At 41.7% G+C, this 26,886-nt stretch overlaps 1 protein-coding gene across 1 annotated transcript; it reads left to right on the plus strand.

Annotated features, from left to right (window-relative positions):
* Positions 1 to 3,496: 3,496 nt before the first annotated feature.
* On the plus strand, positions 3,497 to 26,886 carry EIF3L (eukaryotic translation initiation factor 3 subunit L). The gene is made up of 13 exons (XM_081129553.1): positions 3,497 to 3,596; positions 4,086 to 4,134; positions 5,050 to 5,260; positions 7,784 to 7,863; positions 10,498 to 10,559; positions 13,559 to 13,628; positions 14,030 to 14,103; positions 18,015 to 18,186; positions 19,649 to 19,803; positions 20,659 to 20,829; positions 21,677 to 22,174; positions 25,807 to 25,887; positions 26,668 to 26,886. The coding sequence occupies exons 1-13, from the start codon at positions 3,564 to 3,566 to the stop codon at positions 26,704 to 26,706; spliced, it is 1,695 nt and encodes a 564-aa protein (XP_080985679.1). The 5' UTR covers positions 3,497 to 3,563; the 3' UTR covers positions 26,707 to 26,886.

The following is a 26,886-nucleotide window of genomic DNA, read 5'->3' on the forward strand; positions in this document are numbered from 1 at the left end:
ATCCCTTTGCCCATTAACCATTCTCAAATTGTTTTCAAAGAATTGTCAGACTGTTGGTTCTTTCATTAATTATTAAATAAGATGACTATTGGTATGAGAATTATGTTTATAATCCCTTAAGGATATTAATCTCTTGTCATAATGTAGTTACAAATAATTTTTGGTTAGTATTTTTTATTAATTTTACTTATAATTTTATAATTTATTTATTTTTTATTTTATTGATTTCAGAGAGAGGAAGGGAGAGGAAGAGATAGAAACATAAATGATGAGAGTCATCAATTGGCTGCCTCCTGCATGCCTCCCCCCCCCACTGGAGACCAAGCCTGCAACCTGGGCATGTGCCCTGACTGGGAATCGAACAGCAACCTTCTTCATGGGTCAACGCTCAACCACTGAACCATGCAGGCCGGACATAATTTTACTCATAATTTTAAAATCAAATTTACTGAGGTAGAAATTACAGCAGAATTCCCACATTTTTAGTGTACAAGGCTGATGATTTTTAAAAACCATGTTTTTAAAAATATATGTTTTTTTAAATTGATTTGAGAGGAGAGGGATAGAATACATCATGGGCTGCCTCCAGCACGCCCTCTACTGGGGATCCAGGGCACATACACACCCCATATTGGGGATCCCAGGCATGTGCTCTGAAGAGGAATCAAACTAGCCACCTTTTGGTGCATGTGACGCTGGTCAACCGAGCCACACCGGCCAGGGCAAGGATGATGATTTTTGACAAATGTATACACTCATGTAGCTGTTACTCATGTAGCTGTTAGGCAAATCCCCCTAACAGTAACAACCGACCCAATCAAGATACAAACATGACAACTATATTTTTAACAATTTGAGAATTGTTATTTTAGGCTACAGAGAGCCAGCCCTGTTTTCAGAAAAGTAAGTGAATATTTATTTGTGGGCAAGCACAATAGTCTTCAATGTGTATGGTGAAAGAAGGGATCCAACAGTATGAGGTACATGTGCTCTGGACCCCCAGTAGGGGGCGTGCTGGAGGCAGGCCTTGGTTGGTTGGTGTCCCCTGTGCACGGTATGGTTGAGGGTTCAATTCCCCATCAGGGCACATACCTGGATTGTGGGTTAGATTCCTGGTCGGGGTGAGTGTGGGCGTCAGCCAATCAATGTTTCTCTCTCTCTCTCCCCCCACTCTTTAAAATCAGTAAGCATATCCTTGGGTGAGGATTTAAAAAAGAAAAGAAAGAATACAACCTAACATGTGGTCAGCAAAAAGCCTGCTAGTTCACTTTTTTCCCCCCCAATCTAATGGACTCCTATACCAGAAGATCCTTAAGGATGCTTCTAGTTCTGATTTATAAAGACTGAGCTACTGCTCTCCCAGGGCCTACATATTATTGCAGTAAAGGGGTGTGTGCAGGGGCTTGTGAGATAGATCATGCTCAGGAGGGTGAAACAAACAGGACAGTAAGTGAAAAACAAATAGGAGGTTCTTGGAAGTGAAGCTTGAAAGGAATCCAGCTGAAGAGCCCAGGCCAACTGTAAATTATAACTAAAGGCTTTTCTGAGTCAGAGAAGTTCCTGCCTCAAATCCCAGGCAAAAGAAGAGAATCAGGCAGTTTTTCAGCTGCTAAATTCTCTCAACAACTCTCCCAGGTAAAATTCCAGGAGCTTTGGTTTGTCTGCAGTTTCTCTTTGAAGTATTGTTTTTCCATTAGCCAGGGAACCTTGCAAAATCACCCTGTGATCAGAAATTTCATAGTCTGTCATGGAGTTCCAGCTGTTTTCAGATCAAAGTTGCATTTCTAAGCAGACTTCATGTGCTGCCAAGCAATGGTGCGTTTCAATTCAATTGTAATTCTACAACTATGGATTGAAAATTGAAAGCAGTAATGTGAGGGAGCTATTACAATGCAAATGAGATAATGGAGGTTGGGACAACAATGATAGAGACATGGTGGTGAGAATTGAGCCTGGGAAGATTTTGAAGGTAGAGCCAACAAAATGCAGATGCATCAAATAAATATGTGGTGTAAGAGAGTCAAGTCAAGGGTGGTTCTGAAGGCTTTGGCCTGAGCAACTGAAAGGATGAAGTTGCCCTTAACTAAGATAGGGAAACCTGTGGGAGGAACAAGGCTGAGGCAGAAAATCACAAGCTCCATTTGGACGTTAAGTTTGGGATCCCTATTAGGCATCCAGCTATTCGCTTGGGCCACTGAGCCCACTTCTGGGATAGAGTCTGGGATGGAGATATGTGGGGAGTCAACAGCATATGGATGATATTGAAACCTAGTGGACTGGATAAGCCACCCTCGGAGTGAAGGTAGATGGAGAAGAGCCCAAGCCCAGGTGAAGAGGGAGCCCGCTACTCAGTGATTGGAGGGATCAGGAGGAATCAACAGAGGAAAGCGAGGAGCAGCCAGTGAGGAAGGTCTTCTCAGAGCCTTCACTATTCTCTAAGTTAGTGTACATCCTGGGAGAGGTAGAAAGTCATAAATAAATAAAATGTCTGTTATAAAGAAGGGATTCAACTTTCTGGTGACTGAAGCTTTCATGAAAAATAAAGAACAGAAAAATTTAAAATCAAAACTTGGTAGGAAAGAGAATATTTAGAACAAGGAATTACAACACAAGTCATGGGAGAAATCATGCAATTACAAATTGCAGTTTTATTTTGCTTTATTGTTCTTATTTTCAGGGTGGGGTGGGACTCCCAGCTTCCCGTGAGGGAGGTCTCAGGTCTGGCGTGGGCTGGGGGCGCAGCCACGGGCCTCCTGGCCCCCACAAGCTGCAACTTTAAAAAACTGACGAGTAGTGTAAACATCACACAATCTAGAAAACTATTAAGTTAATTTTATTAAACACCTCCGTAGTATTTTTTCTATTTTAAGACGAATACGCTTGGATAGCTTCTTTAAAAAAAATATTCTTATTGATTTTTAGAGAGAGGGAGAGAGGGAAAAGGAACCGCCGAGGTTCACGGCAGCACGAGTCCCGGGACTCGCTCGGGGCCCTCACACCGGGGCTGGCCTCTTCGCTGCCTGCTGCAGCCTTACCGCCCAACATTGGGAGACGCCTTCTCTCCACATCCTCCCACTGCATGGGACCAAGGCTCAGCTTTTACACCCAGGAAGTTGAATCTTTTCAGGCCGGAACGTTTGAAGAGAATTGTCGCCGCAGGCAAACCGTTCACTCCTAAATCCAACATCAAGTCCTCTGGTATCGGGATCTCCGTTCACGCGAGAAATCGGCCGACGAGGCTGTCAGCCATCTTTTGTGTGGCATTACTTTGGGTTTCTTTGCCCAGTTTATTATGCCGAACTATTTCATGTCCTTATTTATGAATTTACGCAAGTACTTCAGAGTCACCTTCCTTGTAAGGCCTCCATTTAAAGAAAGTTTAGGTGTTTGCCACTTCCGCCCTTCCTAACGTGGCTGTTTCCGGTTGCCGGTGGTCCGAGCAAGGCTTCCGGTTTCCCTGCGCGCCCGAGCAGGGCTGGACTTCCGGTCTCACGACGCAGGCGCACGCGCAGGCGCGGGCCCTCTTTTAGCCCTCTCCGGCAGTGCTCGCGAGCCTCGCAGGCATGTCTTACCCCGCGGATGATTACGAGTCTGAGGTAACCTGGCCCTAAGCGGGTGCTGGGCTCCGCGACGCGGGGTGGGTTTTCTGGGTGGTGGGCCCCGCGGTGAAACGGTGTTCGGCCGTATCTGGGAGCCTCGGCGGATCGCCACCAGTTCCAGGCTGCCGCCCGGCCTGCGCGGCCCACCCCTCCCGGCTCCTCATCGGCCCTGTGGCTGTCCGCCCATTTCCCGTGTCCGGTCCCCTCGTGCTCCCCTTGGGTTCTGTGTTTCTGCCACGGGGCTCAGTCTTGTCAAACCCCGCTGATTCCCACGGTCTCTGTGCTTCGCTCTACCTCACAACACCGTAACGTTGTGTTGTCATTGTCTGTTTAGTCTCTTTTGTCACAAGCACGCGAGTTTCTCAAAGACAGGGACTGGGTTTTATCCAACTTTGTATCCTTAGTACCCTGCTTGGCACATAAGCCCTAGAATGAACATTTTCGATTCACGAATTGGTTGACTGGTGCTGTCTTTTTCGTTAACAGACTGCATATGATCCGTATGCGTATCCAGGTGACTATGATATGCACACAGGTGAGACTACGAGTTTGGTTACCCGGGTACTTATAGTGATTGGCCCCTTTATTAGTGTCTTAGAACACGGCTGTCGGGGAACCTGTTTAAAACTGCTTTTTGATGGTCTAGGGTTGGAGTCAGTTATTAGCTTTCAGTAGGAGGGTGGTGTAGAGCCTAATAAACCAAGCCTTTTGCATGGTCCACCTAAAAATCTCAGAAGGGAAGAATTACTATCCTGGCTGTAATTCCCCCCCCTCCGGGGGGGGGGCGGTGTTGTTTAAACTATTAGCTAAAGAAAATCTTGTTATTAAAAATTAAAGTGATTCAAACCAGGCCCAAATGAAACCTTTTTGGAAGGTTTTTGAGGTTTCTAAGTGTCATAGTGACTTGGTTTGACTTAATAAGTGCCATGCTTATTGTGGGTACTTTGTGTGAAGTATTTCATTTAGACCTAACAACAGTTCTGTAAAGCATGTAAATTAATGTCTCTATTTTACAGATGAGAAAACTGAGCACAGAGAAATTTAGTTTTAAACCAAGTTGTATAGGTAGAAAGTGGCAGTAATTTATTCATTCAAATAATGTTAAGTTCTTACTACTTATTCTCCCTTTCCACAGTCTTCCCTCCTGCAACACATAGAACTCTTCTAGGTGCTGAGGGTACATCTGGGTACAAGACAGACAAGGTTCTTTCCCTTGTAAGCATTAGGTTCTAGTGGGAGAAACAGATAATAAATAACTTTAGTGGTAAATGTTTTGAAGAAACGAGCAGTGGGATTGGTAGTGCCTTCGGGAGGATTATATCAGTTTTTAAAAGGGGAATTGTATCCTATTTTATAAGTTATAGTTTAGTTTGGGGGATAGTCTTGCTCTTTTGTTATATATGTGTGTTTGGAATCACTTTGTAAAGTAAGTATTGTATCCGACCTCTAGGAGATCCAAAACAGGACCTGGCTTATGAACGTCAGTATGAGCAGCAGACCTATCAGGTGATCCCCGAAGTGATCAAAAACTTCATCCAGTATTTCCACAAAACCGTCTCAGATTTGATTGACCAGAAGGTGTATGAGCTACAGGCAAGTCGTGTCTCCAGCGATGTCATTGACCAGAAAGTGTATGAGATCCAGGACATCTATGAGAACAGGTATGGGCTGCTGGCCAAAATGATCTCTTTCTGGGTGGGACTGGCTTAGTGTTGCAATCCCCAAAAAGGGGGTGCAGTTTAGTCATTTTTCTATAAAGAGAATACTATCTGTGACTCCTTAGGTCTAGGGACATGTTATTTTGTTGGACTCAACCGCTGAGCCATGCCCGGCCAGGCACCCTAGAATTTGTACTAGGCCAAAAATAACATAACTATCAATAATTATAATAGCTATAGTATGTATGATCATTATATAGATCAAGCAATGTTCAGAGTGCTTTTCCAGTATTTACTCATATACCGTTCACAGTAACTCCATGAAGTAGGTACTATTGCTTTCTTCATTTTACAGATGAGGAAATAAAACACAGAAAAGGTAAGTTGCAGAGTTAAGTGGATGTACTGAGATTTGAACCTGCACCATCTGGCTCCAGAGCCAAATTTCTAAACTGTGCTATGTATCTTCTTAGTGCATAACAGGGTTAGCCGAGTTGGAGTGGTTGGTGGTTTCTGGTTTTGAGGGGACTGCTCTTATGTAATGGGCATTAGAGATGAGACAGGTCAGTCAGGGTTGGGATAGTCAGTGAAAGCTTCACCAAGGGAATAGAATTTAAGCAGTTTCTGTAAGGATGGGTAGAAAGCAAGTAGCCAAAGGCCTATTGGGTCAGTGAATAGGGGTCATCTCCTGACCTGTCTTTCCTTCATCCCCTGGGTTTTTCTGGTAGAAATGTATAGACCAGTGCTGTCCAATAGAAATACAATGCTCACCACATGTGTAATTTGAAACTTTTTTATCAGCTACATTAAAAAAATTAAAAAAAATTAGATGAAATTAATCTTAGTAATTTAACATAGCTAAAATATTTCAACATATAATCAGTATTAAACTATTAAGATATATTTTTCTTTGTGCTAAGTCTTTTATATCCCATATTTTACACTTATAGCACATTTCAATTTGTGTGCAATGGAAATACTTGATCTCTGTTTAGATTTCATAATATTCACAATTAGAAAAACAAATTCACATACCCAGGTTGTTTCAAATATAAAATATATTCCAAAAATGAGTTTTCCAATAATTGAGATAAGTGTTGTGTTTTTTTAAGAAAAATAATTAAAATGAACTAAAAAATTCAGTTCTTTAGTCACATGTGGCCAATGGCTACTCTACTGGACAGTACAGGCAGATATAGACAGTAGTTTAGCCAAGCTACTGGTCGATATTCCCCTAGGAGAATGTGTAGTGAGAATAATGGCTGGCATCTTGGGAAATATGTTTTGAGGGGAGGGCAAAGAAAGAGAAAACAGCAAAGGAGACAGCAGAAAGAAAACTAGATAGTAAGTGAGCAGAGAAGTGTCAGAAAAGTAGGTTGTAAATCAGAAGTGTCAGAGGAACCAAGGAGAGAAGAGATTTTGAAGCAGGCATGATTAACAGATGTTAAGTGCTCCGGCAAGATTGAAATGAGAAAGGAGCCAGTTGAATTTGACAACTTAGAAGGTACTTGGTAATCTTAGCAAAGTCAGTTTCAGTGGAAGCAGAAGCCAGATAACAGTGGGGTGAGAAATGGGGATTGAGAAAGGGAATTTGTAAGTATAGAGGACTTAATAGGGTTATGGAGACACTTTTCTGTTTTGTTGTGTGTTTTGAAGGGCTACTTGAGCATGTTTCTGTGCTGAACTGAGAGTGGAGAAAAAGAGTCAGGGAAAGTTGAAGCAGCTGCTGAAGTGATCAGGAGAAAGAAAATGAACAGAAACCTCTTGTAGGGCTGTGAAGCATCTTGGACAGCAATGTGTGGGTTGGATGCTCTAGGTCAGTTGTGGCATCAGACTTCAACTGATTTGCTTCCACATTTGGAGAGAGGGAGGAGGGATAGTGCTCTAGGAAGTGAAAATAGTACTGCTAAGGGAGAGGGGTGGGAGAATCTGAAAAGTAGTTCTCAAATCAGGGAATTGCAAGCAGCTAGAGTTCATGATACAGAAGCAGGAGATGATCCTGAAGAGCTTGGTGGGCGCCTAACTGACATAAAAGGAGTGTTTTACTGTACTAAAACACCTGCTGACTGGTCACGAGATAACTCATGTCTGCACTTACGTTAATTTAAGTAATTTTAAACACCTTGCTGACTGGTCACGATGGAAAAGTAGCTGACCGCTCGGGCAAGTTCTGGCTGAAAATAACCAGTCAGCAAGTTAATTAAGAAAGATTGAGGGCAAAAAAAAAGAAAGAAAGATTGAGGTACAGAGTTGAGTTGAGGAAAGTTGTAGACTTGGAAGGCTGTGGCCCTGGCTCTATTTCTGTTGTACTTCTTTCTGATTTACTACCTACTTTCCCGACACTTCTCTGCTCACTTACTATCTAGTTTTCTTCCTGCTGTCTTCTTTGCTGTTTCCTCTTTCTTTGCCCTCCCGCAAAATATACTTCCTAAGGTGCCAGCCAAGGTCCTTATCTATAAAATGTGAGGGCTACCTCTTAGGTCCTTTTTGTTTTCGAGTTCTAGAATTATTCTGCTTGGTTTTCAGCTGGACAAAGCTGACAGAAAGATTCTTCAAGAATACACCTTGGCCTGAGGCTGAAGCCATTGCTCCACAGGTTGGCAACGGTAGGTGTGAGCTCTTTGTCCTGTGTGCTGGATGGGATCCTGTGACGGGGGCTCATTAGAAGCTCAGGATGATCTGTGTCTATTTTGCTCACCATTTTATTTCCTCAGAGCTTGGTACATAGTAGACCCTTAGTAAACAACTTGTTGAATGAAGGCTGAATAAATGAAGAGGGCAGAGATCTCTCACAAAGTGATGAAAAGCTGAAATTGAGATCTTTTGTCTTGACTTGTTTCCATTTCCCTTTGTAATTTTGGGCGTCACTACAGTGACTTTGGGATGGACTCTCCAGCCTCCCACATTTCACTTTCTGATAGTGTCTTTTATATGCAGTGTGAAGTAGGCGGTTTCAGCTTCATTCTTTTGCTTGTGGCTATCCTGCTGTTTCAGCATCAGTTTAGAAAAGACCAATCTTTCACCACTGAATTGTCTTGGCACAATTGTCGAAATTGGTTATTGTGTAAATGTAAAGGTTTATTTCTGGACTTTGAATTTGATTCCATTGATGTACATTATATACCTAGCCTTAGGCTTGTACTTGTACTACACTGTCTTGATTACTGTAGCTTTGTAGTTAGTTTTGAAATCAAAAGGCATTCTTTTTTAAGATTGTTTTGGTTCTTGTATTTCTGTATGAATTTTAGGATCAACTTATCAATGTCTTCAAAAGAGCCAGCTGGGATTTTGCTGGGATTGCATTGAGTTTGAAGACCAATTTGAGAGAGTATTGCTTTTTAAATTTTATTTCTATTTTTTATTTTTATTTTTTCTCTCTTTAGAGTATTTCCATTTTAATACTAAGGCCTCTAGTCTGTGGACACTTTAATTTCTTTTTAGCAATGTTTTGTAGTTTTCAGTGTACACATCTTGCATTTTTTTTATACCTAACCTTTTTTTTTGGAACACTTACTATTAGTGTCATCATCATTACGCCAGTTTAGCACTCACTCTGAAAGAAATGTTATTTCTGTGTTGTTCAGACCTTATCTTCTATTTAATATAGAGCCTATATTATATAGCCTGTTTGCCTATAAAGAATGTAATATGTATATTACGAACATTGGGAGTCTCATTGTATTTTTAAATAGGTGGTAAGGATTCACAGTACTCTAGAGTACAAAAGGAGATTTGGTATAAAAATCCCCCTCCTACTTGTGTCCTCAAGTCTTCGGTTTCTCTCTCTGGTGCCATCTAGTGTATCATTTTTTTGTTTATCCTTCCCATGATACCCTATACGTATACATGCAAATAGGAATATAGTTAACCTTTGAACAATGTCGGGTTTAGGGGTGTTGACCCCCCCCAGTCAAATCTGCATATAACTTGATTCCCCAGAAACTTAAGTTGTCCCTCAGTATCTGCAGGGGGTTGGTTCTAGGACCCCTTGCAAATACTAAAGTCCATGGATGCTCAAGTCCCCTATATATCAAATGGCATAAGTCAATGCATATAGTCAATCCTTTGAATTTGTGGACTTCCAACTGCAGTAAAAAACAGTACAGGTATTTACTGAAAAAGTTCCATGTATAAGTGGACTTGCACAGTTCAAACCTGTTGTTCAAAGCTTAACTGTAGCTCTTTGTTCCTTTTTTACATAGACTAAATGTCCCTTTCCATTTTTAAAAAAATTTATGATATTTTTGGAGAGTATTCTGCATCTTCAGCATTCCTAAGACCACTTCTAGGAAGACTCAGTATAGTTGATGATTTGCTGGGAGGACTCACGGTCTGTAGTTGTCCCCACAGCTATCAGGATTTACAGCAAAAGGATACAGAGCCAAAATCAGTGAAGGGAGGAGGTGCATATGCTGAAGTCCAAAGGAAACCAGGCGCAAGCTTCCAACAGTCCACTCCCATGTAGTCACACAGGAGCACTTAATTCCCCAAGCGAAGAATTGTAATGACGTGTAAAAAGTTGTCTAACCAGAGAAACTTATTACAGACTTGGTGACCAGGGATTTTATCGGGGCTGGCCATATAGGCAAACACTCTGCCTAGCATGTACCAAAATTCCAGACTCCCAGAAGGAAAAGTAGGTGTTCAGAATAAATCATATTGTTGGCACAGTTTAGGCACAGCAGAGAGAGCACCCTTATCAGGGTGATGGGAGCTCTCCTGAAATGTAGGTTTCCAGATGCCAGCTAAGCTTCAACTAAGTCAGTGATACCCAATCATGTATTTGCATTTTGGTAGGTAGCATCATACTGCTTTTCATGGAGTTGTTACCATTTATTTATATGCTTGTTCATTAAAGCAACTGTATGGTAAAAGTCTGTAAATGATGAACGGAAATGGGCCTGAATTAGATTAAGATGAGGTTGAAAGAGTAAAATGAGAAATGAATTTTTTTTTAATTAAATTTATTGGGGTAACATTGGTTAGTAACATAAATTTCAGGTGTATGGCTTTATAATATGACACCTGTATAGTCTATTGTGTGGGCACCACCTGAAGGCTAGTCTCTTTCCCTCGAGAAACAAATTTTCTTGTTGTATGTATTTTTAGGTGTGTTAGAGTTTAACTGTTTAGTCTTTGAAATCACGTTTGTCCCTTTACTGCCCCCAAGGGACTAAAACTGCCAAAATTCCCTAGTTGTTTTGTGGCTTACTAAAGTACCCCTCTGTCATCTCTTTCAGATGCTGTCTTCCTGATTTTGTACAAAGAATTATACTACAGGCACATATATGCCAAAGTCAGTGTGAGTATCTAAACGTTGCTGGCAGTTTTTTAAACTCTCTGCCATTTTGTCCCCGGAACACAGCCACTAGTTTATATATGGTTCAGTGTCCAAGAGTGGTTGGCATGTTTTTTTAAGAAGGGGCAGTAGGATGATTGAGCCTAGAAAGCCAGGCATCTGTTTCAGACCAACTATGACACTGCATGGCCTATACATCATTTTTAACTTTTCCATCCCCGGTTCTCCTTGGCTGGGCACTCATCACTGTGCACTGGGTTATAGGCCACCGTCCTAATAGTGTGTTCCAAGCACCTTGTGCTGCCTCTGCTTGGGATGCCCTTTCCCCTCAGTGCATTGCCACTGAGCCTCCTTCTCTCTGAAAGATAGATAAAACTGTCACTGTTTGCCAGGCACAATGCTGGGCCCTGGCACACATCCATACATCTCTAGTCCTCACAGTGATCCTGCAAAGTAGGCTTTTAAAGAGGTTGCTTTTTCTCAGATTCCCACAGTTAAGTGATAAAACTTGAATCCAGCCCTATCTTTTTTTTTTTTTTACAAAGTTTTTTGTTTGTTTGCTTTTAATACGTCTTTATTGATTTTAGAGAGAGGAAGGGAGAGGGAGAGAGAGATAGAAACGTCAATGATGAGAAAGTCGTCCTTGGTCGGCTGCCTCCTGCATGCTCCCTACTGGGGATTGAGCCCAAAACCTGGGCATGGGCCCTGACCGGGAATCGAACCAAGATCTCCTGGATCCTAGGTCGATGCTTAACCGCTGAGCTACGCCCGGCTGGGCTCCAGCCCTATCTTACTGTGACACCAGTTTTCTTTTTACCACACTTCTTCAACTTTGGGCACTTGTTTAATTCTTTCTTCCTAATTTCTAAATTTTAGAGTGCCTGAAGCCTCTTAAAATACCATCTGCACTATTTGCATACACCAGTAACTTAAAAATATCTTAAGCCCCAGTCTCTTTAGATCCAGACTTGTTTATTCAGCTGCTCAACACCTCCACTTGGCTATCTGATAGTTATCCCAAATTTAACATGCCCCAAATTGACTTTTTATTTTCTCTCTAAACTTGTTTATCTCATGTTCATTATCTCAGTAAATGATACCACCAGGCACGCAGTTACTTGGACTGAACATCTTGGTATTGTTCTTGACTTTTCTCTCATTTGACATTAACCTTGCAGCAAATCCTGTTCAGCTGTACCTTCAGCATACTTCTTGAAACCAACCCCTGTCACCACTGCTAGGATCCTAGTTCAAGGCATTAATTATCATCTCATACCTGAACTACTGAGTAGCCGCTCAGCTGGTGTCAGTTTCCACTCTTGCCCACTTAAGTTTATTTTCAGCCTAGTAACCAGCAGGATCCTTTTGAGTCATAGTGTCATCAGACACTCCATTCCTCAGTCCTACCATGACTTCCTATCATACTTAAAATTCCAAGTCTTAGTCAGGGACCTGCTTGTACTCACCCCTGACTCACTTGCTAGTCTCATTTCCTGCAACTTTCCCCAGGGTAGCCATACTCTGGCACTTCAGAGCACATATCACTCACTAGCTGACGCTGTTTAATTTGTTTATTTGGTTTTTGTTTGCTTCCAACACTAAAGGGTAAGCTCCACCAGGGCATGGACTTTGTCTTGTTCACTGATCTAATCCGGTGCCCAATCCTTGAGGGTGACACGTTAAGTTGGAGTACATGTATGGGTATGTAAATGAAGGAAACTGGTACCACAATCTCTCCTTAGAAAGTTTCCACCCAAGGATGTCCCAGCTACTCAACTTCTCATCCACCGAGGACCACTTGACCTGACGGGAGCTGCCATCAGCGGTGGTAGCTGGAGGAGTTCCTGTTTCCAAAGTAATACTGGGTGCCTCGTGTTTGTGGCATCCCAATGAGATTTCTGAGTACCTTATCTGAGAAAAAGTGGAGTCCTTTCTACCATTGATGTCGTGGGTCAGGTCCTCTTTGGGCTTGGCTGAGAATCTAGCCAGCCTGTATAATATGGCTGTTTTGGGAAGACCATGGCATCAGATCACATAGTATAGCTGGTTTTACCATCTCTAACCTTCCCTCTGGTCTGTAGATGAAGATTCAGCAGAAGTTTATTGACCGCATAACCTCTTTGCTAAGTACCAAATGGGACACTTTCACGTACATGACCAGTTTCAAACGGAAGTTTTTCATGGAAAGAGCATTTACTATATTGGGCACTACATAATCTCATTTTACAAAGATGAAACACCTTGTTAGAACGCAGCAGTTAATAAATGGTAGGGCCAAGACTGCAAGACCGTGTTCATTCTACTCTGTTATAAATACATCATTCATTGTGCTTTTCCTCGGCTCAGAAACCTTCATTGGTTCTCAGATGCCTGCAACAGAAAGTCTAGATTGAGGGTCAACAGCCCTCTGTGTAAAGCACCAGATAGTATATTTTAGACTTTAAGGGCCACAATGGGCTCTGTCGAATTTATTCAACTCTTCCTTTCTAGCAGCCATAGACAATCAGTGGTCATGGCTGTGTTCCAATAAAACTTTTTATTTATGAAAACAGGTGATGGTGGATTTGCTGACCTTCTGGCCTAGATTCTTGTTTGGATCTTAAAGACCTCTTCGTTCCTGACTCAGTGTAGTCCAGTGTAGTCCAGTGTAGCCCAGTCTGTTCTTACCTTCAATCCCCACAGTTTTACCTCTGCCTTTGTTAGTATGTGTTTGCAGAAACACCTTTCCTCCTCTGCTTTGCCAGATGTGTATGCCTGTTCCCTGACATTTGGTTAAGGCGGTTGCCATGAAACCTGACTGTTATAGTCTGATACTCAGTGCCCCTTTGAACTGCTGTAGCACTTACAGTCTTCCCTCTTGCTTGCGTGCTCTTTGCATACTAAGAAGGAGAGAGCAGACATCAGTTCTCCTGTACTTGTTTTCAGCTGTCATAATAGGCCATGAGTAAGTAACATACTTAAATTGATTATCTATGTCCTGATGTCTCTGCTTTCTTTTACAGGGGGGACCTTCCTTGGAGCAGAGGTTTGAATCCTATTATAACTACTGCAATCTCTTCAACTACATCCTTAGTGAGTATGGGGTTTGGCCAAGCAGAGGTGGGTATGATGAGGCCTAGTATTGGCCTTCAGCTCTTTTTAACAGGATTTAATGTGTAGGTGGGAAGGAAGTTATGCCGTGTGATTTACAGTCCTTTTTTAAAAAAAATATTTTTATTGATTTTTGGACAGAGGAAGGAAGGGGGTGAAATATCTGTGTGAGAGGGAAACATTGATCGGCTGCCTCCTGCACTCCTCCTACTGGGGATGAAGGCCAAAACCTTTTGGTATATGGAATGACGCCCAACCAACTAAGCCACATGGTCAGGGCACAGTTTAATCTTTTTAAGAGAGAATTTGCAAAATGTGTTCTGCAGCCTTACCGAGTGGGATAGTCCTTGCTTCTAGTCTGACTTTTCTGTGATCTTCTGCAGATGCTGATGGTCCTGCTCCCCTTGAACTACCCAACCAGTGGCTCTGGGATATCATTGATGAGTTCATCTACCAGGTATCTGGTCAGTCCTTGGCCTAGTTTGAAATAACTTGTCCAAGCAAGAAGTAGCTATTACCATTGCTTGTGTTTAAAAGGTACATAGTATAAAAATAGGCCCATCATAGTGGTGGTGGACTCCTCTGTGTGGTTTTCTCTTTTTTTTTTTTAATCTTCACCGGAGGATTTGTTTTTATTGATTTTAGAGAGAGAGAGAGAGAAACATTGATCAGTTGCCTCCCGTACTTGCCCCGACCAGGGATTGAACTTGGAACCTTTTGGTGTATGGAACAATGCTGCAGTCAACTGAGCCACCCGGCCAGGGCATGTCATGGTTTTCTGAAGAGTCACTGAGGCCTAAGAGCTCCAGGTAGGAACTTGAAAGTCAAGAGAGTTGAGCTTTTACCAAGTTCTAACCTGACCTTGAGAGGTGGTGTGGCAGGAAGAACGCAGATCTTACAGGCTTTGTGGCTAGGTAAAAATGGGTTCTATTCCAGGGTGCCACCTGGTATCTTTGTAACAGTGACATGGTATTTAAGCTTTCCAAGCCTCACTTTCCTTTCCTACAAAACAGAAATGTTCTGTATTCTGATTATGGTAGTGGTTACTTAAGTGTATGCTAGATCAGAATAAAATAGAATATTATCATCAAAGCGGAAGTCTTACCCACCTCTGAGTGCTATTGTTGAGGTTCCCCTGAGAACTGTGTCTGATGTAAAGTACTGTAGCAGTGAGGCCCAGGGATAAAAGTTCAACTTCGCTGTTCAGTAGCCCTGGACCTTGGGCAAATTACTAGCCACACTATGCCTTGGTTTCTCTAAAACAGGGATTGTTGGGAAGATTACTGGTGGGTGGGGGTATGTGTGTATAAGTGCTGAGTGTGGTGCCTGTCACAGAATAATTACTCAGTATATGTTGTCTGGTTGTGGTCAGTATCATCATTATTTTTTACCTTCTTTTAGCCCAGTTCTATTCATTAACATATAACATAAATTTAAAAACAAAATAATTGAATTTGGAAAAATATCTGTTTTTCATGTGTTTTATTGGGATAGTATAGCTCACACTGGGTATATCGGGGGAATCAGTTTCTTGATAAAGATGTCATTTGAGTTCCATGGACCAAAGAGACTTTGTGAGTACAAAGTGCTGCTAAGTGGTGATTGGTGAGCTGAGGAAATCTTTCTAGGGCTCTTCGAGAAAGAGGCTTCCTGCTCAAGGTGAGGCTTTGGTGCCTTTGTGCATTTTAGGCCACAAACCACACCAGCCTTATTTGTCCTCTCTAGCTCCTTGGCTTGTGTCAGCCTTTAATTTGGCACATATATATATAAAACACGTGTATATATACGTATGTATTTTTTAAATTTGGCATGCTTTTAGAAGGTTGGCAGCCCTGTTGACTTGCAGCAAGTCAAGCAGGATCATCTGTGCTAAAGTTCTTCATCCCCCTTAAGACAATCATAATTCCCTCGATTTAGCTGGTGTTCTCTTCCTAAGGGGCTTAAGGTGCTCTCATTTCTAACAAAGACTGGCCAGTGAAGGCCTGGTAGGTAGATGCCAGCCAGGTAGATGCCACACAGGATGGGTGGCTCTTCCCTGCCACCCTCTTTTATTTTTATTGCTACAAGTAGTATACAAATATGTTAATACTGCATTTAAAAAAATCTTTTTATTTTTTTTCCTCCAAACTGCACATAAAATGAAAGTGTCTTCCTTGTTTTTGCAAGGGCATCAATTATTGTCTGGCAAGGTAGGCCCCACCGTAATGTTTCTCAGACATTTATGTAAATGTGTATATGTGAAAATACGTCATTTTAAAAAATGATATCCTATATTGTATATTTTGCTGACTTGGAACACTTTACATGCCTGTATAGAGATTTGCCTTGTTATTCGTGAGTGTACAGACATGAACATATCAGTCCCAATGGGGAACATCTGGGTTTTTGGTTTTCGCTCTTATAAACAGTGAGTCAGTGAGTATCCTTGTGTGTGCCATACGTTAGGTATATCTCTAGGGATCACTAGAAGTAAAATTGTTGGTTGAAATATTTGCTTTTTAAATTTTAAAAAAAATCCTCACCCAAGGACATTTTCATTGATTTTTAGAGAGAGAGAGAAACATGAGAAACATCGATATGAGAGAGAAACATTGGTTGGTTGCCTTTTGGTGCACAAGACAGTGCTCCTACCAACTGAGCCACACCAGCCAGGGTGTTTTTTAAATTTTTAAAAATCAACTTTATAGAGGCATAATTTACATACAATAGCTGTACAAATTTTAAGTATATAATTGAAACGTGACGAGTATACACAACCACAATCAAGATATAGAACATTTCAATCACTCTGTTTTTTAGTAAATGGTAATATTGCCCTCCCAAAAGGCTGTATCAAATTATACTACCAAAGCAGCTTTTGGGAGCATGCTTTCTATACTGGATGATATTGATCTGCCTAATTTTTGTCAAGTTGATGGAAAAGAAATAGTAATCTCATTTTAATTTACATTTCTCTGATAACTAAAGAGATTTAAGTATTTTCCATGTTAATAGACCAATCCTGTTTTTCTTTGAAGTGATCATCAGTATCCTTTGCCTATTTTTCTATTAGATTACCTTGTTTTTATTTATGAGAATTTCTTATATATTCTGGATACTATTTATTGTAAGTTTGACAATCTTTTTTTTTTTTTTAAATATATCTTTATTGATTTCAGAGAGAGGAAAGGAGAGGGAGAGAGATAGAAACATCAATGATGAGAGTCATTGATTGGCCGCCTCCTGCAGGCCCCCGACTGGGGATCGAGCCCACAACCCGGTCATGTGCCCTGACCGGAAATCAAACCCCAGTCGCCTGGATCCTAGGTCGATGCTCAACCACTGAGCCACGCCCGGCTGGGCGACAATCTTTTACACTCTTAGAGGAAGGTAATACTTTAGAGTTGAAGAATAATCTTAGGTGGCCCTGGCTGGTTTTGCTCAGTGGTTAGAGAGCGTCGGCCCGAGGACGGAAGGGCCTCAGGTTTGATTTCGGTCAAGGGCACATACCTTGGTTGCAGTCTCGACGGGTCAGGGCGCATGTGGGAGGCAACGCACCGATGTGTCTCTCCCACATCGATCGATCTCTCTTTCTCTTCCACTTTCTCTGAAAAGCAATGGAAAAAATATCCTTGGGTGATGATTGAAAAAGAAAAGAACAATCTTAGGTCATCTAGGACTTATAGCCTTTCTAGATCACTGGTTTGCAAACCTAAGTGTATATCAGAATCATCAACCCAGGGTGCTTTTTAAAAATTATGATTGAGCAGGTGGTCTCTTATGCTATTCTCTGGGTGACTGCTGGAGCCAGCCCCATGCTGGTCCGATAGAACCACTGCCTCAAATATATGTGGCATGTCCCCTATGTGTCCCTTACATTTGGCTCTGTGGTTGGTACAGAGAGGACTCAGATTGGATTCCTGTTCCAGGTGAATTGATGGTTAACTCTGATAGGGAAGACACATAGATACCTACCTCATGACCACATCATCATTCATATGCAGAGCCACATAAGTAGAAGTGGTTACAGACCACTAGATTCTGGTTGCCAGATTAACTGAATTGTGAAGCTCAGAGGCATTAAATGGCTTTAGGTTGTGTTTAACTCCAAAATGAATGTTTTTTTCCACAAACTACCTCTAATCTTAGAGATTTTTACTTAACTGTGGAAAAACTAATGCTCAGTAATGAACAAAATTCACAGCTTACTAAAAAATGGCTCTGAAAAAGCAAGTCGTGCACAGAGAGGTTTAGCATGAGTAGTAGTAGTCTCACCCTCACCTTTCCCCTGTCCGGAGTCCTGGGCATTGCCTTGTCTTCAGCATTGTGCACTTTGCGCTCACCTTGGATTTTATGCCACTGCTGCATCTTTCCCTTCTTTTGCAACAGTTTCAGTCATTTAGCCAGTACCGCTGTAAGACTGCCAAGAAGTCGGAGGAGGAGATTGAGTTCCTTCGTTCCAATCCCAAAATCTGGAATGTTCACAGTGTCCTCAATGTCCTTCACTCCTTGGTAGACAAGTCCAACATCAACCGGCAGTTGGAGGTGTACACAAGCGGAGGTGAGTGCTGCTTACCATCTGTTCCACGTGAATAGAGGCCGCAGGAAGTGTGGAGGAGTCACCACCACCTAGGCAATGGGCTGTTCCTCTTTGGTGTTTGGACGCAAACAGTTGCCGAGTGCCGGAGCTGGGGGCTGACAGACTGAACCAGCACTTCTGAGATGTGCATTTGTAAACACTCCTGTTTCTCCAGGGCCTTAAAAGATTAAGCACTTTTCTAACTTTTTGGTGTCAAAACCACTTTTTTTTAACTGAGAAGAGTGGCATTTTTGCAAATCTCTTTAGTGTCTGGCTTTTAGAAGAGAGTGGATTCTCATTTCCATTCCTGTTTTCAATTTGTTGCAATACTCTGTTTTGGTTGAAGTATATGAGGGGAGTCTGGCCTCACAATACTTAGTTGGGAAAGGGAGAAGTTTTTAACAGCCTTTTCAGGTGGTGTGGATGTTCTTTGGTACCACAATGAAACTTGACAAATGGTAGTGTTTTATAGGTTAGTTGCAGTGAGGAATCTGAAGCCCTATCATTGAACTTTCACTTTGGTACTAAAATCTATTGGTTTCTCCTGCAGCTTGAATGAGTCTTTTACACATGCATGATTTTGTAAAATACTGGTTCACTGAGTTGTAAAGACTTTTTAAATGTTGACACACTTTGTTACATAATTTTTTTTTGTTATCCAATTCTTTAAAATCATTTTGTTATTTTTGCTGTCAACCTCATCAGATTAGTCATTATTTGGAAGCTGTTGAGCTCATAGTGGCACATACAAGTTTTGTAAAAATCTAATTTTTGCTTAAAAGCTTAGTTTTTTCTTTGGCAGCAAACACTGTCAGTTGCTTACAGTGAAGTGCGACAGGCTGGCTTCATTCATTTTGAGAAAGTGGCTGCTAAATGCCCAAATCTAAATAACCATAATTTGTGTGCCCATTATTTTTTCAAGTAAAAACTGTGTTTTGTGGAAAAGTGGCTAGTTTCTTTTACCGTAAGTGTGTGTTGGTAAAGAATCCAGTGACTATTTGTATAGCTTGGAGACCCTGCCTGATTTATGCCAAGTTGTCAGTAATTTTACCTGGCATTATTTTTGCATCATTGATGCAAATTTCAACTCATTGGGAAAGGCAAATAACATCTTAGTGTTATTAAGAAAGTAGCTTTGACCTCTGGAGCTTCCTGAAAAGAGGGACCTTGATGAGTAACTTATTGATGAGAGGGACCCTCTCATTCTCAGGTGTGTTGGGACCAAGAAATAAAAGAATTGCTACCCTCCACCCAACTGTAGGTAAATTTGAGATTAGCATAAGGCCAGGCATGCTATTTCTTGGTAGTCCTCCGAAGGCCGAGTTCCCTGTGGTAAGAAGCTGGAGAGGCTGGCAGTGAGTGAAGAGTTTACAGAGTGACATTCAAGGCTCAAGCTTGCCTTCCTTCACCTCTCCCTGCTGCAGTGTTAATGTCTTTCTCACAGGGGACCCCGAGAGTGTGGCTGGGGAGTATGGACGGCACTCACTCTACAAGATGCTTGGCTACTTCAGCCTGGTGGGGCTTCTGCGTCTGCACTCCCTTTTGGGGGATTACTACCAGGCCATCAAGGTGTTGGAGAATATCGAGCTGAATAAGAAGGTAATTACCTGTTTCCTCTGCCCATCTTCCCAGAGCCAGAAAGTCTGTCTGCATCTATTAGGACAAATAGGGAGGTGAAAAAGGACTCCTTCCCCAGGCCAGTTGAAAATTGAGAACCAGGAAACAACTGCAATGAAAATCTGAACCTGGGCAAGGTGGTTTCTCTTTGGTGCTTACTTAAAATATTCAGTAGTCTTTTGATTCTGTTTCCAAAACGGAATGATAATGGCAGATTTTTACTATTGAGGTTTCACTAGTCTTTTTTTTTTTCTCTTTCTAATCCTCACCCAAGGATATTTTTCCCATTGCTTTTTCGGGGGGGGGGGTGTGTGCATCAATGTGAGAGAGACACATTGATTGGTTGCCTCCTGCATGTGCGGGGATGGAGCCTGCAACCAAGGTATGTGCCCTTGGTCAGAATCGAACCCAGGACCCGTCAGTCCTCGGGCCAAAGCCCTAACCACTGAGTAAAACCGGCTAGGGCAATTTTTACTAGTCTTAATTAAGGTAAGATTTAGTTTTAAGGTGGTATAAATAGTGGTGTAATTAACTGTGGTTGTTTTGCCTAGCCACATAAAAATCGGTACCTTTTTGTTTGACTTATGTGCCTGTTTTCTTATCTATTTTTTCCTTTAGAGAGTTTAGAGCAGAAAGACTTTAGGGTTACCTGGTCTAGTCCCTTTGTTACAACTAAGAAAATGGAGGCCACAGGTCATATAACTTAAGTGGTGAATGGTACAATCTGTGCTCAGAGCCTCTGACTCCAGCTAACACTAGGCCCCACCAACTTTCAGATCCTTTCTGGGGTGAATTGGCCTTGGGCCTCATGGATGCTTCTTCCATCTCCTTCCACAGAGCATGTATTCCCGTGTGCCCGAGTGCCAGGTCACCACATACTATTATGTTGGTTTTGCATATCTGATGATGCGTCGCTACCAGGATGCCATCCGAGTCTTTGCCAACATCCTCCTTTACATCCAGAGAACCAAGAGCATGTTCCAACGGACCACATACAAGTATGAGATGGTAAGGGGGTCTCTAACCACCTGACCCTTTGGCTTCAACCGTTTTTGGTAAACATCATCCAAGTTTTTGCTCTTTTAGTATACTTTTTCAACACAATGATTTCTTTACGGCCAGCCTACTCTAGGAGTTTTTTGTTGTATCTATTAATTCAGATCCTTAACACCTTGATGATAAGGACTGTATCTTTTAATACCAATTTATTTCCCATCAGTGCCTACACTTATTCAGCAACAATTTGCTGAGTGTTCTCTGGGCTGTGGGTGTTTAAAAATGAGTTAGATGTGGATATTGTGCTTAGGCAGTTTTCCATGGGGGAGGATGGGTCCAAGACATGCATAGAATTTGAGGAGCTTTTAGGCAGAGCAAAGCTGTGGGGACTTGGAAGTGTATGGTGATGCAGCAGTAAATAAACCATTTTGGCTGAAGAGCAGGAGATTAGTCCAGTTGGGTATTAGGTTCTGTGGTAACCTTCATTTCCCAGCTGAAGTATTTAGTCTTTATTCTGCAGGCATTGAGGTGCCATCAAAAGTTTCTGGGTGACTTGATTATAACTAGTGTGGGAGGCCTGACCTGCCAGTGGTGAGTGTGGCAGACTGGAGCGACTAAGAGTTACCAGTAAAGAATCCAGGAGACAACTAAGGAGGACCCAGAATTAGGCTGAACTTGAATAGAGTTAGAGGGTGTCTTGGGAGAGACATTGGGAAAGTTAAATGACTGGTGCAAGACAAGGGGAGAAGTCAGACTTCTGTGCAGTGTTCTTGGGAGAATTGTGGGGCCATGTTGGCAGTGGGGACCTCAGAAAGTCCATTTCATTTGACCCTACTCCAATCTCACCCCCAACCCCCAGATTAACAAGCAGAATGAGCAGATGCATGCACTGCTGGCCATCGCTCTCACCATGTACCCCATGCGTATCGACGAGAGCATTCATCTCCAGCTGCGGGAGAAATATGGGGATAAGATGCTACGCATGCAGAAGGGTGACCCACAGGTCTACGAGGAACTTTTCAGCTATTCCTGCCCCAAATTCCTGTCTCCTGTAGTCCCCAACTATGATAATGTGCACCCCAACTACCACAAGGAACCCTTCTTGCAGCAGCTGAAGGTGTTTTCTGATGAAGTACAGCAGCAGGCCCAGCTCTCAACCATTCGCAGCTTCCTCAAGCTCTACACCACTATGCCTGTGGCCAAGCTGGCCGGCTTCCTGGACCTCACAGAACAGGAGTTCCGTATCCAGCTTCTTGTTTTTAAGCACAAAATGAAGAACCTGGTGTGGACCAGCGGCATCTCCGCTCTAGACGGCGAATTTCAGTCAGCCTCTGAGGTTGACTTCTACATTGATAAGGTATGGCCGCCCCCTGGGCTAGGTTCTCTGGGGCACTCTCTGTTCATCCATAGCAATAAACATTTGTTAAGCTCCCACTGTCTTATAGTCACTGTTCTGGGCATTTGGGATATATTGGTGAACAAAATCAACAAAGATTTCTGCCCTTTTGCTGGCATTCTAGTTTTAAAAAATAGTAAATGTTGTAATTAAGCAAACCATGTAGCAGGTTAGGAGTTGCCAAGTGCTGTGGAGTCAGGGTAGTGGTGGTGGAAAGCATAGGTTGCAGCCCTGTTTGCGTAGTTCAGTTAGAGAGTCGTCCCACCAAGGTTGTGGGTTCAGTCCCCTGTCAGGGCACATATAAGAATCAACCAATGAATGTGTAAGTAAGTGGAACAACAAATAATGTTTCTCTGTCCTTCCCTCCCTCTCTCCCCCTTACCCCTCCCCCAAATCAATAAAAAAAGTAAATTCTTAAAAAAGAAAAAAAAGCATGAGTTACAGTATTAAATAAGGGGCTCAGTATAGGCTTTGTTGAGAAAGTGAAATTGAAGGTAAGAGTTGAAGCAGGTGAGGAAATGAGCCAAGCAAGTATTTTGTTGAAGAGCATTCCAGAGGGAGCAATTAGAGCAAAGGCCCTGGGGCAGGAGTGAGCCCAGTGTGTTTGAGGGACAGCTGCAGTGTGGCTGAGGTGAAGTTAAAGAAGAAAGGGGGGGGGTTGTTGTAGACTGGCTGTTGGAAGTACTTAGCAAGTGGGAAGCCATTGTCCTAGCTTGTACCATCCTAGATTAGTGCTGCCTGGTTTTGAACTACTTACCATGGAACTGTACAGTATGTGCTCTTTTTGTGTCTAGCCTTTTTTGCTCAACATTATGTTTGAGAGAATCACATCCAGTGTTGTGTGTAGCAGAAATTCATTCATGCTCACTGCTCTGTGATAGTCCAATGCCTATTGCAATTATTGACTGCCATTTTTTCATTCTTGCTGCTAATGGATATTTGGGTGGGTTTTGCTCTTACAAAAAGTACACATATGGCTTTATGGGGTAGCTATCAATGGATGTTCCATTTAATTTTTTTTTTAAGCCATATATATGCTTGTGAACAATCAATATAGTGGTGGTTTCCTCTCTGGAGGAAAGGAGGGTTGAGGAACAGTATTGGTTTTCACTGTTGGTATTTTAAGTTCAAGTTGGACATTTTAATGTCCTAGTGAGGTTTTTTTTTTTAAAAGTAAGTTCTTTTGTTTTATTGAGTTTTTTTTTAAGACTTAAAATATGCTAAACACCTAGAATTGTTTTTTCTGTGAAATATCACCTCCTGCCTTTGTTTCCCCCATATACATACACTCACAAGTAAAGAAAATGTTCTTTTTCCCCCTATTTTTCCTTTTTGTCTGTTTTTTTTTTTCTTTTGTAAAGAAAATGTTCTATTCAGACATATTAGGAACCCTGATAAGGACTTATAACTCTCCGTTAAAATCAGCGGACTGGTGTCTTTCATCTCTTCTAAAATATTCTTAGCCAGTATTCCTTTGATGCTGTTTCTGCTGTTTTCCTCTTTTTGGAGTTTTTATTTAATGTATATAGACCTTGCTCTGTTCTCCATGTCTCTTAAACTCTTCTTTCATCTTTTCGTTTCCTTTATTCTGGCTAATTTTCTTTTGATCGATCATTCTATTCCTAATTAATCTCTTCACCTCTATCTCTTGCTTTCTCTAATATTTTTCATTTATTCATGGTGCAGTGTGTCTTTACGTGCTTGGTGCTTGGTTACGGAGGGTTCATTGTCCTTGAAAACTATTTGTTGGCATTCTTTGAAGGCTAGGATGATATTCATTTCTCTAGAGGATATTTGCTTTTTCCTCTTCAGTGCCTGGGGATGTTATTGGTCTGGGACCAACACAGACTGAGCTTACAGCCTGTAGCTCCCTGGACCAGCCAGGCGACAAGAGCAGGCTGCACACTGACTGTCAGGAGAATCACCTTGCATTTCTAATGCCTCAGGGATAGGACTTCCTCTTTTCTTTTCTTCCCCTCCCTGCACTTGGCAAGCGTTCCTTGGTGTCAAGAGTGGGATGGCAGCTCTCTTTTTGGTTTACTTTTAGCAATAGTTCTTTATTTTCTTTTCAACTCTTTGATGCTATAGGGCAATTTAAAAATTTTTATCCTGCATTTTTGGTTGTTTCCAGAAAGTGTGTCGATGTAAACATCATTACTTTTTTGACAGTATTTTTACTGTTAGTATATTCACAGGTTGTGTAACCATCTCCACTATCTAATTCCACAATATTTCCATCACCCCTAAAAGAAACACTCTGCAGTCATTCCCAATTCCTGATTTCCCTTAATCTGTGGCAGATGAGTAATCTGCTTTCTGTCTCTGTGGATTTGTCTACTCCTGATATTTGATATAAATGGAATTGTAAATCATGACCTTTTGGGTTTGACTTCCTTCATCAAGCATATTTTCAAGTTTCATCCAGGTTGTAGCATGTATCAGTACTGTATTCCTTTCTATGGCTGAATAATCCATGTATGACTACATCACTTTTTTTTTTTTCATTTAATGAATAATTAATTGAGTTTTCACTTTTTGGCTGTTGTGGATAATGCTACTATGAATATTTGCTTCCATGTTATTGTGTGAACATATTCTCTTGGGTACACACCTGGTTGTCAGGTCAGTTTGGGTAGTTTGTTTTTGAAAGCTCATCTTGTTAACCCTAATCTTCTTGTTTAGAGTTTATGGCTTTTGGAAGACTTGGTGTTTGTCAGAATTTATCTGTCCTTGACATGAACAGACTCACCAGAAGAAACACATCAGTAGTCAGAGTTTTTCAATGTGCTTTAAATCATACTTTTAAAAATCAAAATTGTCCCCTGTGTTGTCACTTCAACTACCTAAAGTTCTTTTTAGTTTATTCCCAGTGGCTTACATATACACATTCTTTGGTGATATCAGTAACCTGCTACATACCTCTATAATATCTTAGTGACCCAGATGAACTAGTCCTAGATATCTGGATGGTTTTTAATAAAACACTTCTCCCAAGAATTAGCAACTTGGTTATAATTAATAAAATTTTGCTATGAAATTATATTTAGGTTAAATTAATAACTATAATATGAGTCAAAGTCCCTACATGGAAAAGGTTTTAATTGCGTTTTTTGTTTTTATTATTGTTTCTCGTCCTGGTTCAGGTTTGTCTTTGGCAAAATGTTGCTTTTTCCCCCCTGGCAGGTGTGTGTGTGTGTGTTTTAATCCTTGACTTGAAAAAAAAACCCTGTCAAAGATTCAGAAAGTTCTTGGGTCTTAACCTGGATTATGAGGCATTTTACAAGTAAAGTGATGTTCAACAAAATATTTTGAGCTAAAGAACAAAATGTAAAATCTGGGCTAATTTACAATCTGTGTATGAGAATAAAATGCTGTTTTAAATGTTTTATTGCAAAGATTCATGTTTATTGAAAAAGACTAGAAAATAAAAATAATGAGGTAACAAGAAAATAAAAACCAGTCATCTAACAAGAAAGAGCTGCTATTAACTGGAAAAGCACTTTCCGGGTTTACCTAGCAATTAGCATCATGATTATCTGCAAGTCTATAAGTGGCTCCACCTCACTGCTTTTATCTGACTGCCTTTCCCACAGGACATGATCCACATCGCAGACACCAAAGTCGCCAGGCGCTATGGGGATTTTTTCATCCGACAGATTCATAAATTTGAGGAGGTGAGAGGTCTGAGAGAAGGGGGTATGTGGACTGGGAACAGAGGTTAGGAACTGGGTGGGAGTTTTAAATCTTTTTATTCATTTTTATTTCCAAGAAAGCCCAAAACTGACTCTTAAGTTTCTGAGCTAGACTGGCTGGCTGCTTGGGGTTTGGGAAGTGGGGTTGGGCCTGTAGAAGTTGCTGTGTCAGCCTTCTCTGGAGCATCTCTTTCCAAGATCTTCCTCTGCGGGTGGCCAGCAATCCTTCTCTCTCTCCCTAGTATTTCCTAATATGGGTGGATTCACTGCCTGCTCTCACCCATCCCTCCCCATCTGGCAGTTATTCTACAACTTAGACAGGTCTGGCCAGTTCCTGCAGGCAGAGGACAGGGTGCAGCTCTGTTTTGACAGACTTGGTACATTCCGTGTCTTGCCCTAGGAGAGGTCTTGTAGGTCAGGCCAAACACTACAAGGGTATTTGAGTCTCTTTTTGTGCCATAGTTGGAGCCACTGCATCCTGGTGCTTTGAGTCCTCCAGCAGAGGTCACTGCTCTGCTGTGGTAAATGCCGCCAGGCTCCTTCTGCAGGGTAGTAATACAGCCCTGGCAAGTCTAGCCACTCTCAATCCCTTTCCTGTGTATAAAATGGGCAGAGCAATGTAGGGTATTTAACAGAGTAACCCATGCTCACATCAAGTGCTCACACACTCCCCCCCTGACTTAGAGGATGGCCTAGAAGTCTGACCTGATGATCACACACTCCATAGGAAAAGGTTTAACTTTCCTTTTCTTTCTCTTCTAGCTCAATCGAACCCTGAAGAAGATGGGACAGAGACCCTGAGTACATTCACACTCGCATTAGTCAGGAACCTATTTTGATATTGTCATCAGTGGGGAGTGTTTTTGCCACTGTGAAGCCTTTACCTAGCTCAGCCATCACCTGTCAAACAAGTTGAAGTTTATTTGAATCAAGGACTGAAATGTTTTCAATAGGTCTCAGTAAAGGATCTTTGAAGCCAGA

The sequence above is a fragment of the Miniopterus schreibersii genome, assembly GCF_964146895.1.
Source record: "Miniopterus schreibersii genome assembly, chromosome: 2".
Taxonomy (NCBI): domain Eukaryota; kingdom Metazoa; phylum Chordata; class Mammalia; order Chiroptera; family Miniopteridae; genus Miniopterus; species Miniopterus schreibersii.